This window comes from Meriones unguiculatus, chromosome 1, assembly GCF_030254825.1.
Source record: "Meriones unguiculatus strain TT.TT164.6M chromosome 1, Bangor_MerUng_6.1, whole genome shotgun sequence".
NCBI lineage: Eukaryota > Metazoa > Chordata > Mammalia > Rodentia > Muridae > Meriones > Meriones unguiculatus.
In genome coordinates, this window is record NC_083349.1 from 109,166,341 (window position 1) to 109,183,207 (window position 16,867).

The following is a 16,867-nucleotide window of genomic DNA, read 5'->3' on the forward strand; positions in this document are numbered from 1 at the left end:
AAGCCTTTCTCAAGCCCAGCAGTGGGAGAAAGGGGCACAAAAAAAAAAAACAAACAAAAAACTACAAAATCCTGATTTCTGGGTTATCAGTTTTATCTTGTGGCAAAGAATCTAGTTATGGCATTATATAAACCATAAATAGCAGCAGTACAGAATGCGGCCCAATGCTGCACTCATACTCACTGTTAAGACAGGATTTCAAAAGTCAGTTCCGGACTACACATAGGCCACTCCTCCCAAATCCCAAATGCTTTAGTGTTTTGTTTGTTTTTGAGCTGTCACTCAACCTTTCCCAGCAGCAATGCTGAGATTAAGGGCTGGAAAGCTATAGTGGCACTGCCCCAGAACTCACTCTTGGGAGGCAGGCTTCATTAACTGGGGGGGCAGCGGGGGGTGGGTGGGGTGGGGAAATAGGCTACTTATACCTTGGGGAGCAGGTAGAGGCTTTCCGGGTGAGTGTACAGTTGGCTGGGAATGCCTCATTTGCATGAGGATATGACTCTGTAAGAGGGGAAGTTTAACCTGTCTGACTACGTGGCCTCCTCTGGTGGGCAAAGGCAGGGTGGGGGGACACGGGACTGCATGTGCCAGGACATGAAGACCCTGGGCAGAGGAGGGAGTGGTCCTCACTCCTATCACTCTCAAGATTTCCGAGGTTGGACCCTTCTTGACCCCACTCCTGCTCCAGACTGCCTCCTCCTGGTTCCATTGTAACCCAGGCCCCATATTTTGCCATGCCTAAAAAGGTGTTCAATGTTCAAGCTGGGCAGAGGTGTGTTGGAGGTACCCAGCTGCTTGAGGTTGCAGTTCTGGCCCGGACCGGATAGCCATTAGTTGTTAGGAGCTGCCGCTAAAGGCTGGCACTGAAGGCTGAACTCCCTCCTCTCGCCCCTGCTCTGACTTCACCTGGAGAGTGCCTTTAGATTACAGACTCCCCTAGCCACACTTTACATATGGCCTCTAACACAGCTCCCTGCTTGCTCGCCCCTCCCTGTGCTTATCTATATGTTAATCAAGCACTGACTTTCTACTCTTAGGATTGGAGTGTGCTGTATAATGCAAATCAAGCATCCTTGAAGTGCCTAGTTTCAATACTTGGTGCCCCCTAACTACTCTGCGGTCATATGTTCTTTGTTCTCCTGAAGTTGAACTAGCCATCAGCTGTTCCCAAGGCCATCCAGACACTCCTAACTTCCTGGGCTGCTTCAAGACAGCCCCCAGGTGGGAGAGCTACAGTGGTGGCACAGCATTCGGGAGGCAGAAGCAGGTGGATCTCTGTGAGTTCGAGGCCAGCCTGGTCTACAAACTGATTTCCAGGACAGCCTGGACTATTATACAGAGAAACCCTGTCTCAACTCCCTCTCCCTCCCCCACAAAAACATGTTCAAGAATGGTAACCCAAACTTCTAAGATTCAGAGAGAAACCCTGTCTCACCCCCACCCCCCAAATGTTTTAAGAATGGTAACCCAAACTTTTAAGATTTCTGAGTCTCCTGCTATCTGGGGTTAACAGAAGATGTTGGCTGACAGGCATGGTGGCACATGCCTGTTTAGCATGAGTGGGGTATCCCATGGCAGGTGAGATTCTATCTGCCAGCTATGGTCTCTCCGTCTGTGGCACAATGGGACGGGCAAGGAAGCAGGGCACCTGGCACTGTTTGTCACAGGCTGTGACGTGAGAAAGCCGTTTCCATTCTGGGCATCAGTCTTTCAGTTTTTGAATTGCCATGTGTGTATGACATGTATGTGAATGTGGGTATGTGTGCTACGGCATGCATGTGGAGGTCAGAGGACAAAGTCAGGAATCAGTGTGCTCCTTCCACTGAGGGGAGGCCAGTGGTTTAATTGCTGAGCATCCCCACAGCCCTGGGCTCTAGGTCTTCACTGGAAGGAGTAACTGGTGTTTGTGCTTTTGACATTCAACATTTATTCCAGATGCTACTCTTAGGCCTCTCTTAGGCCCTTTCTCTTTCCGAATATTGACTATTTTCCATTTCTTTTTAAAATATAAAGTCCAAAACAACATTGTGGGGGCCCAGTTTTTGTTTCTGTACGAGGCAGCTGCCACACTGTCTCTGCCATCTTGAGAAAACGGGTAGACGCTCATTTCCTTCTCCCGGTGAGACACACTAGGAGAAGCTCAAGTCTCTGGGACTCAGGGCTAATTAAACGGAAAAGTTCCTTCCTTGACACACCAATACAATCTATTGGAATCAAAGGTAAACTGAGGGCCTTGCTCATCAAGGACTCCTTCCCCTAACAATCTCTTCAAAGAAAGAGGTTAGTGTTTTGTTTACTATGTAGCTGCCAGTCAACCATTCAATGCCATAGCAATGCTGGGATTAGTGTTGCCAGGGCCCTGTGGCTCCTGCTGCATTTTTTTCTATTCAGGGTGAGTTCCTGCAGCGTAACACCCAGCCATAGAAATCCACCCTGAAGACCTACAGAGACTCAATAGAAGAGTGGGACCACTTTTGGAACCAAGACACACAGGGCTGGAAGGGATGCTGGCTATGTGTATACCACTTACCCTTCTGGGAGTGCCATGGCTTTTCCCTCTGTGCATGCTTCTGCAGACATCATGAGAGGGAGGGGGCATTAAGCATTTAACCCATGCTGGGGATGCCAATAAAGGAGAGCCCTGTAAGTCTGCCATCCTGGTGGGCACTGTGGTCTGGATTGCTGGAAGTGGGGCTGTGAGCCATGCCTGCTCTAGCTCTCACTAACAGTCACACAGACGCGTAGATCAGGGCTCTCCCAGGTCTTTGGCCCAAGCTGATGGCCAGACACAGATTCCTCTTGCCAAACAGGTTGCAATTCTGGACTTCAGTCTCCTTACCTTAAAACGGAAGCTCTGCTGGTGGCAGATTCCTGTCATTTCAGGCTGAGGCAGAAGGACTGAGTTTGAAGCCAGCTCTGGGTTACATAGGAAGTTGAATGCTGGTGCTACACAATAAGAAAGACCTTGCTTCAAACACAACACAACGCGACTCAACAAAATGGGTTTGTGAAGTGACTTCTAAGGGCTGCCTGGACTCCCCCTATAGACTTTCCCAGAGGAGCCTTGGAGTATGAAAAACAGAACATCAAGACATCAAAGAAGTGTTGGCTATGATGACGTGCACTTTTAATTCCAGCACTGAGGAAGTTAGAGACAGGTGGACCTCTTGTGAGTTTGAGGCTACCCCGGTCTACATGATGAATTCCAGGACAGCCAGGGCTGTACAATGTAAAAAAAAAAAAAGATAAGAAAAAAAAAAGAAAAAAAAATCACAAGGAGTAGAGGTACCTTTGTACCACACCTCTTTTCTGAGGCTAGTGACAATCAGAGACCCACAGGATGTTGGGGTGCAAGGCACCAAGGGCACATCATGTATACCCTCGCTGCAGAGTGGACAGGCCTGGTGCACACACCTGGTGCACGCACTGGGTCTGCAGCACACACTGAGTCTGCAGCACAGCCTGCTAGGTTCTTCACACAGGCTTAAGGAGTATCTCTCAAGTTTGGAGAATGTGTCTCTTAGTTCTGATGTGAGCCTGTTCACTGATGTCTTTGTAGCTTATGCCTCATAAGCTAAATAATCTACCATGACAAGTTAGTGTGTAACACAAAAATACTGGGGTTGTAAATTCCTGCCAGTCAAGTTCACAATTTGCTTCTAGTGCAGCAGAACTAGAAGGAGGCTGAGAGCGACTACCATATCCAGGCCCGTGGGGGCCGCGTCCCAACATCACAGGCATCAAGAATAAAAGAGGACCTGGTGTCCTGTCATCCTCTCTGGCAGCAGCTGCCCAGAGGGGTCAGTAGGGAGGGGTGGGGCAAGGGCCTTGGGGACAGGGCACTCGTGGCCCACCAGTCTGCATGGCCCCAGCCATCCAGCGACAGCAGAGAGCCCACGGTGGGCTCAGCTGGCTTCATTGATGGGAGTCCGGCTGTCACCCAGCAGTCTCTCTTGCTCTCCCTCCTGGGTAGGGAGGCGGCAGCCACTGGACAGGCAGGCCAGCAGCGGACGGTGCAGCCCATTGTAGAGGGCAGCGCCCAGGAGGAGGATGAGGAAACCAAGGATCTGCAGGGGGTGGAAGACCTCCCAGCCCAGCGCGAGGGTCACGGCCCAGATGACAACGGTGCGCAAGCTGTCCAGCACCATGCGGGTGGTGGCGCTCAGTTCCTTGGTGACGCTGATGCCCGAAAAGTTGAAGAAGGCGATGCTGCTGATGTTGCCCAGCAGGGCCACGGCGATCAGCGGCTGTCGGCCCACCTGGCAGAAGGCATCCAGAGCATCCTCCAGCGTCCCCCGGGGGTTCCCGCTGAAGGAGCCGGCTGGCGTGTAGTACATGGGTATAAGGAGCAGCGAGAGGATCACAAAGCCAAAGAAGCCTGGGGGAAGCAAGGGAGTGCGTCACATTCTCCACCCTCCCCGGGGCCTCCCGGCACGGCCCACAGGCAGGCCGCCTCGCATCTCTGAACCTGTGTTCCTGTGGTCCACTCCTGGGATCTGTCCGTCTGCCTCCGTGTCAAACCTATACTGCATTCAAATGACTACTCACCGGCTCCCAAACTCACAACTAGCAACTCACGCCATTGCCCTGCCAGAAAGTCTCTCTTCCCTCCTCCTGCCTGTTGGGAGTTGTGGCTCCAACGTCACCTTTCCTGTCCCAAGAGACTGAGAACTGTCCAGCAAAGGAGGTACCTGCCTCTATCTGGCTGAAGCTCAAGTGTGCTGTCTGGCCCCTTCCTGGCTGCAACCTCCTCTAAAGGGGTGACTCGCTCGTTTTCCCCTGTCTCCTCTCCCCTGACCCATGGCCTCTATAGAGGCCCGCTCTATCAAGCAGTGGTCCTGCGCTCCACTTTTACACATTTCACAGCACAGGCCGCCTCGGCATGCCTGTCCCACCTGCTACCGCCCTCCCCGAGGCCTGCACCCACACGCACCCTCAATGCCCACCGCCCTGAGTGGGTGGATGTCGTGCTTGTACACAAATTTCTCCTCTAGCACCATCTGGATGGCAACGATGATCTGGGCCATGATGATCAACAAGTCACCTGAGGAGAAAGAGGCTCACGTGAAGCAGGGCTCCCTGGAACCAGGGTGGGGGGCGGTGACAAGAGGATCCAGGGACGGAGTGGCAAGTCGGTTGCCCGATTTTTCAGGGTTGACTATGGGTCCTGACTTCTAGGCCTGAGGGTAGGACAGCAAACACACCCGGGGTTCCAGAGGTTCAGAGACCTTCCTCGGCCTGAGAATTGCACCTGGGGTAGGCAGGTCCTTTCAGGAGCAACACGCTTGAGACAAGACACTTCAGGTTTAAATGGGACTCTGGCTAGAGCTCATCATTGTAAAATGTGCCACGGTAGTTCCTCCTGGGGTCTGGGTTGTATGTGTCCGTAACTGGTCCTTCTGTCCCTCTCCAAACCAGCAGTTTGGATTTGTGAGCATGAGCTGCAGGACCGCACAGGCTCCTCATGCTGCTTGTCTCTCTTTCTTGATGCAGTCATATTCTTCTGGTCTCCCTCACACTTCTACCCATCAAGAGTTGGTACATGGTCCAACCCAGGACAGACACACACAGACACAGACACACAGACACACATGGCAGAGCATGGATCAAGCTGGGGGATGGCGTCATGCTAGACTTCCAGAGGGGAGGGGACAGGAGAAGCAGCCTCCGGTTCCCACCTGACCTCACCTGTGATCACTTCACTGAGCTTGTGTTCACTGTCATGCTTGCTCAGGAAGTCAGCCAGGCCAACCACCACCAGTCCCGCAATGGTGGTCAGGATGCCCAGCCACTGGCTTGGCAACAGCCTTCGGTTCAGGAAGGCCACTGAGAACAGGCCTGTGAAGATGATCACTGCGCCCCGCAGCATCTGGAAGCTTGAGGCAGTGGTCATGTTCAGGCCTAGCAAAGGAAAGAAAGTCGTGATTATTGGAGGTTAAGGGCAAAGGCTGGCTGCCACCAAAATGTCCCCAGAGGGTAAGGAACAAGATGAGCTTGGCCCTGAGAGTGAAGTCTGTTGGGGAGTGATAGGGTAGGTGGGTGGTGGGTGCTTAGTCACTGGTGGTCCCGTAAGCATGGCCTCCCTGGCCAGGTTACTTACTCACGTACATGAGGCTGGTCCCAGTCATGTCACACAGGGCTGGGGGCAGGAAAAGTAGGGCGGAGAAGGGCTGCTGGGGCTCCACACTGGAATCTGACTGCCTTGTGGCTCGGCACTGGAGCAGGTAGAAGGCAGCGAGGCACGAAAACTCTCCCAGGAACATGCCCACTGCCTGAAGGGATGAGATTTGAGGACTCAGCGCTGCAGGGTCTCTGGGGCCGCCTTTAGTGGCACTGCTTTTTGTTTAATATAGCTGCATTTCAGAGCTTACCTAGAACCTCAAAATGTCAAACAGACAAAAGCAGAACAGCTCTGACGCCATCCAGGGGCCTGTCACGGGGACCCCAGGACATCTCACCGGACACCCTGTGGGGGTGTGGCATGGCGTAAAAATCAACCCACTGGGCCAATCTTTTACAATCCAGACACAGAAACAGACTCAGACAGGTTCAAAGGCTCCTGGAAGGGCTGAAAGCCAGCTGCTAACACACAGGGGAATAAACCTGAGTCTTCCAACTCTGACCAGAAATAGGGTGTCTTTCATTGTCCCTATCCCCATGAAATTCTGGGCTCCAGGGAGATGTCCAAAACACTGGAACTAATACATTCCATGTGTCAGGGGGGTCATGGTGAGAGCATGGCCGTTCATTTGTCAGGACTCATGCAGACCTCCCACAGAGGACTATGCCCCTTCCAGAGGTGCTCTTGAGACTCTGGCCCTATTCTGGGAGAGGAGAGAGGTAGATGGCTTTGGGGGAAATCAGGGTCGCTTCATCTCTTGGTCAGGAAAGTGACTGGCCCCCAGGGTGCCTGGAAGAAGCCTGGGAGATGGGCAGGAGGGTATGGTTGGTACCTGGAGGAAGGGGTGGCTGAAGCTGTGCTCCTCGCTTCCTCCACAGCCTTCAGCTTTGAAGTTGTCAGCCCACCTGCAGCACAGAGACGGAAGGTCAGACGGGCAGTAGCACGATGGGAGTCTCCGCCAGGCAGGACTCACAGTCAGCCCCAGAGGAGCCTGTCTCCATGGGGAGGGGTTTTATGATATATTCCATCAACTTATGAATGCAGAGTCACAGCACTTGTGTGCCTGCAACTTATAGAAATCAGGTATTATTACATTAGTGTTGTTTATATGAAGCATGTTATAACCACTGCTTCTCAAAATTAAAGCCACGGCTTGAAATTTAGTTTATTAAACATACACATGGCAAAAAAGGAGGTGATTTCCCCCCCCACACACACACAGTCTTTTTTAACCTCCAAGACAAAGTCTCACTATATAATCTAGGACAGGAATAGCTAGGATGGGAAGTGGAAGGCAGAACTTCTGGGCAGAGAAAGAAACTCTGGGAAGAAGAAAGAGGAGGGTCGTTTTGGCAGGAGACACATGAAAAGTGGCCAGACGGGGCTAGGTGGTTGGGTTAAATTAAATGAGCTAGTTGAGAGTCTGCCCAGCTAAGGCCTAGGCTTTGAAACTTTAAACAGTCTCTGTGCCGTTATTTTTGGCTGATGGGTCACCAGTGTAGAGAAATTTTAATTCAGAACATGGCTGTTCTGGCAAGAGATTACATCCAAAGACCTTTTAGGTCTTTGTGATCCGGCTGGAATACAAACATGCCTTTAATCCAAGAGACAGAGGTAAGCAAATCTGGTATAGAGCAAGTTTCCGGTAAAGAAAAGCTTAGGTCCAGGCATGGTGGTACATGCTTTTAATCCCAAACAATGAAGGTAAAGGTAGTTTGCAGAAGGAAGCACCCATGTTTGAAAGTGATGCCTAATTGAGGCAGAAAAAGTAATGAATCAGAGAAAGATTTGACAGAACAGGATATGAGCAACTCTCACAAGAAGAGAAAGGGAAGCTACTTATGGGGCAATGCAGAGAAAAGAGGCGGTTTACTGAGACAGTAATAGAGAGAGGTTGCAGAGAAAACTCAGGTGAAGACTGACTAACCCATAAAATGAGAAGAAGCCAGGAGATTACAAAAGATTGCTGGACTTAGTTTGAGGCCAAGCAGAGCAATTAATAGGCTGAGAGAAAGGCCAGACTAATTAAGTCAGTTGGGAGAGGAGTTTTGAGTCAATACAGTTGAGTTGAGCCTGCCAGCCCAGAGCTCAGCAAGAAGAAGAAAGGGTGAGCTTATTAAGCAGTTAAGTCAGAGGCTGAAAACATTCTGGGCCTAGGTTAGCCTGTATGGAGGCTAGAGGCTTCCAGGACTAGGCCTAGGTTAGCAGACAGAGTCAGTAAGCCTTTGAAGACAACAACTGAAACAGGCGGATAATTTACACACCAGGGTCTTACAACAACCAACCAACCAAGCCTCTGATCTAGAGAGGCACTCAGGCCCAGGACATGATCGCTGGATCTCTCACAGCCCGGAGAGCCCTTCTAATGCTTACTAACATGTGCGGCACCCGACCTGGGTTAGCATGCCAGTGAGTGCCACCACAGATGGAGACTGATGGTGTAATCGGTCTCCATCCAGCTCTGGGCTTCCCAGAACACATCAGACATCTTACACCTATCATTCTGAACTGTTGCCACCTACACGCAAAATGGAAGCAATTTCCTCATCGTGGTGCTGTACCTTTCAATTACAGACTGACACTCAGGAAGACCCTCTAGACCTAGACCTAGCAGTGTGTCCATTACCCAGGACACACTGGGCTGCTCTGCAGCTCACACCTAATGCTCCTTCTGGTCCCAGGCTCACTGAGGTCTGAATGTGTTTAGCGCCCAAGTCCATCCTCCACCCACTGCTCCCGGCACACCACTGCACAGCCAAGAGGTTCTGCTGAGTGGCTGAGCCTGCCAGACCCTCGCTTGTGAGTGTGATAGGTGCTGTGACCTCATGCCCAGTGTCCATGAAACTGACTTCCCACAGTCTGAGGTGGCCCCTGATGATGCAACAGCAACAGTTTTGTAGGCAGTTGGCTGGCTGGCTGCCCAGCTGAGACTTTCTCATTACAACCTGTCCAGGCTTTCTCCATAAGGTAGGCCTGGTTTGTCTGGACAGGCATTGCTTGGCTGGCGTCCCACTAGAGAAATGGAATCTCTTTGTATCTAAAAACCTCTCCAAACAGGTGTCAGCTCCCAGCCCAGTCCGTCTTTTCAGGCCTGGGAGGAGGCACGAGTAGGGGTCTTGGCTCACCATGCATGTTTCAGAGACAAGATCCAAAGTGCAGCCTTAAAGTGTCTGAGGAGGACAGCCATGACCCCTAAAGTCAGAGGGCGCTTTGCTGCCAGGAAGTGCTTCCCCAACATCTCTCCAGAGGCCCTCCCTGCCCCCAGACATTTCTTCCTTTGAGACAGGGTCTCATGATGTAGTCCTGGCTGGCCGAAAACTAACTATGTAGACTAGGCTGGTCTGGAACTCACAGAGTTCCACCTGCTTCTGCTGTGGCTAAAGGCGTGCACCACCACAAACGTGGCTTTTCACCAATTCTTTGAGTACCGCCTGGGCCAGGCCTGCACAGAGCACACTGCATGGGAGGGTTGGATTAAGCCTCAAAGGGACCATTGTTTTAGAGGGTGACTCAGGCTCGGGATGCAGAGAGAAGTTTGGGTATTTCCAATTGACAACATGCACATCTGTGGTCTAGCTCTGCTGCAGTTTACTGTCGGAAACAAAGAACACTCAGGAGGCTCAGGCTTGGGTCACAGAGGCTGGATGGGGTCCAGGGATTCCCAGGCCAACGTTAACAGGTGTCAAAAGTAGTAGATAACGCAAGCCCTGTACTCCAGGGCTCTGGCAGGTGTTCAACTCATGCCATTTTATTTCCCTTTCCTCTTCCATTACCTGTGCAGCCATTACCTGGGTGGGGTCAGAGTGGCCTTACTGGGCTTTGGCTTACAAGTTCCTTGGGGAGCATTCGGTCTCTGGACACTCTCTGCTGCCTGAGGCAGAGGAGTTCTGGGTGGTGTCTCCAAAGTCCCACAGCTATGACATGTGGAACTAAAAAAAGCTTGGCATCATCATGCAAAACCCCTTATTTGACAGATGGAGGTACTTAGGGTCTGTGACGGGCCAGAGGACTCATCGTGTAAAATAGGGCTGGTAGCCAGAGCTGGTACTGGGAATGCTAACATCTAGTTCCGTGCTTTCTGGCTCTCAACCTTTCCTAAACCTTCTTACTCCAGACCATTCCTCCTGAGGCGAGGAGAAGGCCAGCCCTGCAGATAGGACTCTGTTCTCTCTGGACATCTTCTTCTGAAGCCCTAGGAGCGTATGCTCTCTGCTGGCAGAGGCCAGCTTCTCCCAGGGTTCCCTGAGCCTCAGCAGGCAGGCTGTGTGGTGGGGAACTCTGCTGGGTGCTGAGTCACTTGTAGCAGGACTTCCTTGCCCACACTCAAAGCTCATCACCGCTGACGGCAGAGACTGAAGAAATGTCTGCAACGTCCAGTCAGTGCTGATTCCTGCAGAATTGCTGCCATTTCCTCCTGAATCCACAGAATGTCAAACCAGTGAGACAGAATCTTTGTCTCTCATCCAGGGGTCTTCAGAAGGACATGACCTCCCCCTGGGCAGGAGGCCCATGAGGATACACGGTGGCCAGCCCTCCCCCAATTGCTGTTGGTGAGAAGACCTTCCTACAGTTTTGTGGGGGGAAACAGGGCAGAGACTATCATACCCATTTTTACAGCTGAGGAGACTAAGGCTCATAGAGGCCCGGCGCCTCCTCTCACACAGCTTCCAAATCTCGCAGTCTCTACATCCTACCGCACTGACCTCCTAACAGGCTCTCTCAAGCTGGTCCCATAGCCACACTGAAGCAACAATGCCAAACCACTCATAGAACCCAATGGGCAGGGGCAGTGGGTGCTCTGTCTCTAAAGAGGCCTGGTGATACCATGTGGGGTCTCCTGCCCACAGGTGGAGGTAAGTCAGGCTCCTAAGCCCCTCCATGGTTGTGTGAGCTCTTCAACCTGCAGAAGCTGGGCATGGGACTGCCTCAGGAGCTTCGGAGGGAGCACGAGGTTCTGTCTGACCCTGGGTTCTTCCTCTCACAGAGCACCTCAGCTGGATCTGGATCCTGAGGCTCTGAAATGGGTTCCAGCCATTGGCACTGAATCAGGCAGACATACTAGCTCAAGGATATATATAGTCAACAAGTGCCTGGTGAGGGGATGAGGAAATGGCCACTGAAAGGAGAAGAAAAACTTCCCAGGGAGGGGACCTTGGCCAACACCCAGACAGGGGTGTGAGGATTATTCAACGCTGCAATTCAGGCTTTTCTCCCTCTGGGCATGTGATAGCTCTCTGTGGTCTTCTAAAAGCTGCTGAGAGGGCAGAAGAGGGCTGACCTGTGGTCCCTGCTGGGTAGGCAACACATGCTCTCAGGCGCTTCATCTGAAGCTGCCAGGGTCCCCAGGGACTTTGGGAAAGGCAGCAATCAGCTCCTCTTACACGTGAGACATGCAAAGTCTGCCAAAGGCTCTTAAGATGAGCAAGTGGGACGGCTGACAGGATTCCCTGGCCTGTAGAAGCTTGCTCTCTAGTCCCATCAGGAGGACCCTGATGGTGGGGGTGGGAGTAGGAGGTGCTATTTCTAGGACTGCCCCTTCTACACAGTGTGGGAGCTAAGAGAGGACACCCCACAGAGCCAGGACTTTTCAGCAGTACAGCCCTAAGGACTAGGATGAGAATGGGATTAAAGTCTTCAGCCTGGGTGCCAATCCCTCTTGACATCAGTAAGCCAAGTCACAAAAAAGCAACTTCTTTTGAAGCTACTTTTATAAACTGTAGGGATCAGACTGGATGGTTTCTGCTCATAACATTAATGAGATGCCCATGGGCTTGGTGGTGTCTGACTGTAAACCTAGTACTTGGGACATGAAGGCAGGAGGGTCCTGAGGTCAGGACAGCTATAATTCGAAAGATAAATTAATATATAATCAATCAGTCTCCAGAAACGGATGGTGAGATACCCACCCCGACTGGTAGCCAAGTGTACAGATTCGAGGATTGACTCGTTCAGATCGAAGCCCTCACTTTCGAAGTGAGTTCAAGTTGCATGTAACTGAACCATTTGGTGCCTCAGTTTCCAATCAAGGGACGACGAACTCAACTACTTCTCTCCCTGAGCTCATGCAAAAGTATGGTAAGGTAGATAGCCTGTAACCTGGCAGGCTTGGGTGCTGTGTCTTGGCTGCCCTTACTGATGTGGCCATAAAGAGTGTAAACCACCAGCCAGCAATGCTGTTTTCAACCAGGAGCTCACATCATGGTAGGCTAGTTGCTCCCCCACCCTCTTTCTCCCAGAGTATCTTTCTCCCTGTTTACTTTAGGGCACTGTTTACAGTCCCTCTGGGCCCCTACCTCAGGATGGGGGTTGGGGTCTCCTGAGAGGCCACACACTAGGTAGCAGGGCAAAGGGCAGGATCAAAGGTTAAGACTCTCACCTGGGAGCCTTCTTCCAGACTCTCCAGCAGCTTCAAAGGGTGGGGCTTCCTGGGACTGAGGATGCCTTGGCTTCCTACCTGACCGGTTTGGAGGTTTTTAAAGGAAGGACTGAGTCAGCTTGGTTTATCTAAGCAGCAAAATGACCATTTGGATTCTTCCTGGGGACAGCAGCCTGGACAGGCTAATAGCCACATAAGAGGCAGTCCTTGGCTGGTGTGATCCATCATAAGACACCGGAAACAAGCCCAAGAAATGCACAGGCCCCACTCTGGGGTGACTGTGCCCTCTTTTAGGAGAGGGGAGAGTTTCCCCGCCCCGTGACTGGCGTATGTATACACACCTGTCTCTTCCACCTGGCAAATAAATATCTCAGCACCAGAGAGTTTCTCTTGTCACCTCTTCTCTCCCACACTGTAGGCTCCTTATGAAGTGACTACTTCTCTCCTAGGCAAGTGACAGCTTTGATAGACTTTGTGAGGTAAAAGAAACCTGAGAAGTAAATAAGAAACGGCTACACAAGGCTCGAAGCCAGCTAGCTTCTCGATGCACAGAAAGCCCAGGATGCCCAGAGCTCCTCCCTAGAGGTCAGGAGACCTTTTATTGGGCATCACCACACCAACTCCTCTTGCCTAGCAGGGCCCAGTTAAGAAACTGAGGCCTGACTTGGAGAGGAGCATGGTCCACTGTTGTCTATGTACACACTGGACACAGGATGGGTGCTGCTTGCTCCTTTAGATGGTGAATATATGAAGAAAGGCCTTGCCCTGAGGCGGAGGCAGATAAAGTGACAAAGAACTGCCAAGATCAAGGACAGGCCTTTCTGCTTAGCATGGAGAGGGCCACGTTGGGTTTCTCAGCTTTGTGATTGCTTGGTCCTTAGCTCCCAACCTCTGAAGACTGTTACTCCCGCACACCTGAGCTGAAGTACCCAACTACCTTTCTGGTTTGGGTTAAGGACCCTTCTCCCAGCCAGACACTTTGATCCCTGTGGCTTCATTCTGTCTGCGACTGGTCTCTACCACCTGCCTTTGTGCTGGTATTCTAATCCTACCACTTTCAACAAGCCACTCCTCAGGACGGTGTGTCCTCTTATCATGGAGGGAAAAAGTCCCGTTGGGCATCTGAACAAGCCACTTGCAGTTGGCCATTCTCTTTCCTGCCTCTAGACCTGAGACACAAAGAGTCCCAACCAAGCATCCAAGATGCGTCTCTCCCTTTCTTTCCCCATGAACGACCCGTGGTCAGCTTCTCCCGACCTCACCATCCCTTCAGCTCGGCCACTGCAGGAGCCCCCCGGACCCTGACGCGCTCAGTCTCTGGGCACAGCAACCAGAGCGCCGACAGGAGGAACCGATCCAAGCGTTCGGTTCAAAGATGAGGAAACTGAGGCTCAGAGACAGAAGTGACCGCGAATCAAAGCGGCCTTCAGATGCCCGCATTCTCACGGCCTCTCACTAGCGCATCTGAGCTCTCTGCGCTGGTGGGGCTGGGGAGTAGCGGACAGGCGGAGGACAGGACAGGGCGCAGGGTGTCCGAACCCACGGGCCCAGCAGGCCCCTCCCGGCCCGACCCAGACTCACTTTGCTGAAAGCGTATTGATGGAACCGGTGACCAGCATAAGCCCGGCCAGGAACAGCTGGTACTTGGTCCAGGCCATAGTGGGGAACACGAGAGATCACTTGAACCAGCACCTCCAACCCGGGTCTTCGACTCAAGAGCTTCCGGGCCGGGAGTCACATGATCCTCACTGGGTCCCGCCTGTTCCCGCTGGCCCCGCCCCGGAGCTGCTGCGGGTCTGCTGCTCTGGAGCTGGAGAAGATCGGACCCTGCAGGGTCCCTGGCCAGGCTCCCTTTGCTCTTGTTTTTATTTTTTGGCACTGCTGGTGCCTCATGAGTTCCAAACGAGCCCTGTACGTCCGCGCGTACACTCCCAGCTCCTTGGCCTCCCAGTTTGTAAAATAGGCACTTGGGATCATGCAGAGATGCTTAGGCGGTCTTAGAGACTTTTTGAGAGATTGAGCCTGGCGATTTGGTAATCAGCACAGCGTGGGAATCTTCTCTCACCAGGGAACTGGAGGCCTGGGAGATGTCCCTAGGGATTCCAGCCCGTTGAATTGCACACATCTTTCAGTAAAGGGGCATTAGAGTAGAGTTCCAACTTCCAGGAAGGTTTTTTTTACAGCTAAAACCCAAAAAGAGCAAACTGGGTTTGTTGGCAATCCCAGCACTTGAAAGGTAAAGGCAGAATGATCAGGGCCAGTTTCCACTATATAAGGAGTCTGAGACCAGCCTGAGACTAAGTACATAAATAATTAAAATAAAACTAAAACCTAAACCCAGAGAAGGCCAAAGATTTCAGGTCATGCGTATGAGTGGCGCTCTCTCTCTCTCTCTCTCTCTCTCTCTCTCTCTCTCTCTCTCTTTCTCTCTCTCTGTGTGTGTGTGTGTGTTGGGAGTATGAACTCAGGTTTTTTTGGCTCCCAAACACTATGGCTTCCGTATAGTTTCTGCACTACACTTCCACACTTACTTCAGGATAAACAGTAAATACTGGTCAGAGGCATCCGTACTAAAAGACCAGCCCTAGGTTTGTGTGTAGAGGATTTCTAGCATTTAATAATTAGTTTTGGAGGCAGGATCGTGTTATATAACCCAGACTGGCCTCTAGCTCATTATATACTCCAAGATGGGCTCCAGTTCATGACTGGCTTTCAATTAAAAAAAAAAAAAATGACAGTGCATGTGGAGATCAGAGGCCAACTTAGGGGAGTGGGTTCTCAGGTGCCAGCTGCTCAACTTCCTCTTCCCTGTCAGTGTAATCTGCAGCACATGCCCTACCATAGGTAAAAACAATAAAAGCAACAAAACCCAAACACCCTTGATGGCCACTTTCACCAAGTATACATATTTTTTCCATTTCTGAAGATCCTGTTATTGGAGGTATTAAAATAACATCTCTGATCTCTTCTTCCTGTTTGCCTTGGGCTTGTGAACATGGAGAGTGTAGATGTGGAAAAACCTTCAAGGGACTGTAACATCTCTGTTTTGCCAGATGAGGTAGAGAATGCATTATAAGCGGGGTCTTGAGGTTATCAGAGAGAGAGAAACATCTTTCATATGAAAAGGGCCGTGTGTTGGATATCCCAGAGGCATGTGAGTGTAGATCATGTCTTGAACCTACAGAACTGTGGAGAGCTCTCAGGGAAAAACCTGTTTTCACCCTGGCCTTCACCTGGAGACAGGGGTAGGCAGGATGTTTTGCCAAGTCCACTTGTGGTCGAGGTAAACGAGTTTGACTTCTCCATGAACCCCTTCAAAGAGTGGAGGTGCTCTGCTCTGACTATGAAAAGGAATTGTGGAATAAACCACTGTGACAGTTTCTACCAGCAGTCCTCTTGAACTGATCTTGTGTGTAGTGTGTTATTTCTTTATTTTCTTTCAGTCCTCACTCCCCACTCAGGAAGTGTTCGACTCTGCCAGCAGGCTCCAGCACAGAACATGGCAGAATTTTCTTTTGTTAGAGATTACTTTTTTCAGTTACGTCAGGGATAAAAGATCCAAGAGGGGACTTCTGAGCTTTGTGTCATTTCAAATGAAGTCATAATTCATGCAAAACTATTTACTGAGACATTGGAGACATAGATGAAACAACTGTGTCCTAAAGGGACAGCATCTGCCAGCCGCCCCTCCCCTGGATGGGAGGCAATGCTGGGCCACAGTTAGTGGGATTCTGTACAATTTTCCCATAGGTTCAGGCCAAGGATACTGTCATAAACATTACTAATGGCATCGGTGTCACTAGCCCGACATGATGTCACTAGAACATCTCTGACTCTAGAGCCACATTATAAAATGAATTTGAATTTATCATATCATGCTGTAAGCATTCGTCAAACAGCTGTCCCTGGCGTCTGGTACACAGGCGGATTTATTGGCAAAGGCACACAGAGCCCACTGAGTGCAAGGCCCATAGTAAAGTACCGGCTCCCAGAGTGCCCAGACAAGGTCACTGCCTTCAAGAAGATCAGGATGCAGCCGGGGAGAGGGATGGGCACTGACCTTGCTCTGTGTGAGAACCTATAGGAGGCAAAGGATGCCGGAAGAAAGGATAATTTCCTTAAGGCGGCAGGGGCAGGAGCCAGGTGATGACAGTGACAATCAGAACTATGTTAGATCTAGTGTTCAACCCTGTGTCCAGAGCTTGACCTCTGCCTCATTTTTCACGGCAGCCTGCCACTGAACTAGCCCGTTCCACCTGAAACACCAAACGTAGTAGAAAAAATTTATTGGCAAAGAAGCCAAATGTGGAAGTGAGAAATGACTTCTTCCTCTACCTCTTCCTTCTCCCTTAAGACAGGAGCTCATGTCG

At 51.2% G+C, this 16,867-nt stretch overlaps 1 protein-coding gene across 1 annotated transcript; it reads right to left on the reverse strand.

The window, feature by feature from the left end:
• Positions 1–3,103: 3,103 nt before the first annotated feature.
• On the reverse strand, positions 3,104–14,235 carry Slc35f6 (solute carrier family 35 member F6). The gene is made up of 6 exons (XM_021635459.2): positions 14,079–14,235; positions 6,954–7,026; positions 6,101–6,272; positions 5,689–5,901; positions 4,934–5,044; positions 3,104–4,378 (listed from the first exon to the last, which is right to left on the reverse strand). The coding sequence occupies exons 1-6, from the start codon at positions 14,153–14,155 to the stop codon at positions 3,906–3,908; spliced, it is 1,119 nt and encodes a 372-aa protein (XP_021491134.1). The 5' UTR covers positions 14,156–14,235; the 3' UTR covers positions 3,104–3,905.
• Between the last annotated feature and the right edge of the window lie 2,632 nt (positions 14,236–16,867).